At 40.1% G+C, this 3,027-nt stretch overlaps 1 protein-coding gene across 1 annotated transcript; it reads left to right on the top strand.

The window, feature by feature from the left end:
• The first annotated feature begins 2,031 nt into the window (after window positions 1–2,031).
• LOC111535958 lies at window positions 2,032–2,787 on the top strand. The gene is made up of 2 exons (XM_023202195.2): window positions 2,032–2,194; window positions 2,306–2,787. Exons 1-2 carry the CDS (start codon window positions 2,032–2,034, stop codon window positions 2,512–2,514), a joined length of 372 nt encoding a protein of 123 aa, XP_023057963.1. The 3' UTR covers window positions 2,515–2,787.
• Window positions 2,788–3,027: the final 240 nt, after the last annotated feature.

The raw sequence follows: 3,027 nt of genomic DNA, 5'->3' as shown, positions 1-3,027 counted from the left end.
TGTGTTGTAGAGAAGATGAAGAATCTCAAGTCAGATCAAAGGCCAAGTTGTGATTACTGTGAAAAGAAAAGAGGAGGATCACATATTCTTTTTCAGCTATCTATCCTTTTAAGACATAATGTCCCATTTGAAATATTTGCTGCATGAATGTCAAAAAAGTATCAGATGGTGAAATAATAGCGGTAGCTCAAATCTATGAAAAATGGAGGTTCATGGAAGCACAGATACTAAGCTCTTTCAAAACACGTCTTCTTAGTATTCCACAGTGATTCCCCCAAGAATAAAATCACTGACTTAAACTCTCGTCTAATATTTAACCCCTTTTTACAAGTAAGAATTTTTTTTCATATAACATGGAAATGTAGAAATTGATGCTTTTAGATTTATCTTCATGTCTTGGATTTTGTTAATAGTTAGACATAATCTTGCTCTATTATCTAATAGACCATTTATGTATATGTTTTTCTGTACAGTTGACCCTTAGACAACTCAGGTTTGAACTGTGTGGATCTACTTATACATGGAGTTTCTTCTGCCTCTGCCACCCATGAAACAGCAAGACCAACTGTTCCTTTTCCATTTTTCTCCTCAGCCTACTCAACATGAAGATAATGACTATGAAGACCTTTGTGATGATCCACTTCACTAAATGAGTAGTGAATATATTTTCCTTATGATTTTCTAAATAACATTTTATTTTCTCTAGCTTATTTCATTGTAAGAATACAGTATATAATACATATAACATACAAAATATGTGTTAGTTGACTGCGTTACCAGTAAGGCTTCTGGTCAACAGTAAGCTATTAGCAGTTAAGTTTTGGGGGAATCAAAAGTTATGCTCAGAATTTTTAACAGCATGGGGTTTGGTGCCCCTAACCCCCATATTGTTCAAGGGTTAACTGTATAATAAACAAGCAAAGCATACTATAGGAATTTAAGATGTACAGCAAAACTTGATGTGTCCCTCTTTAAAGCACATGTTCACCCTTAAATATATCTATGTGCTAAAAAATACTATGTGCCTTTACACTGTTGATGTGGAGGTAAATTAGCATAGCCATTATGGAAAACAGCATGAAGGTTCCTCACAAAATTAAACATAACACCTACCACATGACTAGTAATTCCAGTTCTGGGTATATATCCAAAGTAACTGAAATCAGCGTGTTGAAGGGAGATCTGCACTTGCATGTTCATTGCAGCAGTATTTACAATAACCAAGACACAGATTCAACCTAAGTGTTCATCAGCACGAATGAAAATAGAAAATGTGGTACATATACACAAAGGGATGCTATTCAGCCTTAACAAATAAGGAATTCCTGTCATTTGTGACAATGTGAATGAACCTGGAGAACTTTATGCTAAGCGAAATAAGGCAGGCACAGAACGACAAATACTACATAATCTCACTTATATGTGGAATCTAAAAAGGTTGAACTCAGCTGTAGCAAGTAGAATGGTGGTTACCCAAGGCTAAAGATGAGGCGAGTATTGGGGAGATGTTGGTCAAAGGATACAAAATTTCAGTTAGATGGGAGGAATAAATTCAGGATATCTATCATACAACACGGTGATTATAATTAATAACAATGTATTGTATACTTAAAAATTGCTACCACAGTAGATTTCAAATGTTCTAACTACAATAAATGATAAATATGTGAGTAATGATTATGTTAATTAGCTTAGTTTAGTCACTTTACAATGTATACATATGTCCAAACATTATTTTCTGTATCATAAATATTTACAATTTTAATTTGTCGATCAAAAAATACTAACAGCCTTTCCCAGGAATAGCTGAAATTATTCCTTCTCCATTTAAAAATTCCCTGTAAATAGGCAGTCTAATACCAAAAAAAATTCAGCATTGAATAAGAATACTTCAGAGCTCTAAACATTTTAACTATTCTCATTCATGTACAAATGTGTTAATCATAGGAAAAGGAATGCTAGGCCCTGCCCCGCCCCTGCTCCGTGGCTGCTGATTTTCTCCGCGGGCACCTCGAGGGGTGACCTGGAGATATGGGGAGTACTGGGGGGAACCCTGGCTGGGTGCGGCTCGCGCTCTGCCTGGCTGACTTAGTGCTATCGCTCTACGCGCTGCACGTGAAGGCCGCGCGCGCCCTGGGCCGGGATTACCGCGCTCTCTGCGACATGGGCACCGCCATTAGCTGTCCCGCGCATCGTCTCCTCCAGGTAGGGCAGGGTCTTGGGATTGGCGCAGCACGTGCTGGGACAGAACAGCATCCTCAATCAATACAATAACATATTCCCTTGCATCTTCTACGCACTACAGCTATTGTTAGGTTGCCCGTGGACGCGCTGGGCCTCTGTCCTGCTGCTGCTGAGCTCCCTGCTGGCTCTGGCTGGTTCTGTCTACCTGGCCTGGATTCTGTTCTTTGTGCTCTACGATTTCTGCATCGTTTGCATCACCACCTATGCCATCAACGTGGGCCTGATGTGTCTCAGTTTCCGGAAGGTCCAAGAACCCCAGGGCAAGGCTAAGAGGCACTGAGCCCTCACCCCAAGCCAGGCTGGCCTCATCTGCTTTGCTTTGGCATGTGAGCCTTGCCCAAGGAGGTATATCTGGGTCCCTAGAAGGCCCTAGATGCAGGGCCATCTAGAGTCCCTCCTCCCTCTGCCATACCCACACATGACAATGGACCAAATGTGCCACATGCTCGCTCTTTTTTCCACCCAGTGCCTCTGACTCTGTCCCCAAGGGCTGGTCTCCGAAGCTCTTGCCATTGCCCAGGGAGCGAAGGTTCTGAGCAATACAAATTTTTAAATTTAAAAAAAAAAAAAAAAAAAGGAGTGCTAGTCTATAGAGAAAATAGCTAGAGGACACTTTTCCTGATTTATGTGTTTACCTTCAATTGTCCAGTTGTTAATGCACTATAAATAAATTAGTCAGATTTATTAACGTTTTTATTATTCGTGTTCTTGTTACATAACACCACCAGAGAAGCAGCAGACGAGTCTTTATCACAAGGAAAAGCTTTTGTTTCCTTAATACAT

The sequence above is a fragment of the Piliocolobus tephrosceles genome, chromosome 12, assembly GCF_002776525.5.
Source record: "Piliocolobus tephrosceles isolate RC106 chromosome 12, ASM277652v3, whole genome shotgun sequence".
NCBI classification, from domain to species: domain Eukaryota; kingdom Metazoa; phylum Chordata; class Mammalia; order Primates; family Cercopithecidae; genus Piliocolobus; species Piliocolobus tephrosceles.
The sequence above is the reverse complement of the archived record's forward strand: the minus strand, read 5'-3'. Positions and strand labels throughout refer to the sequence as shown.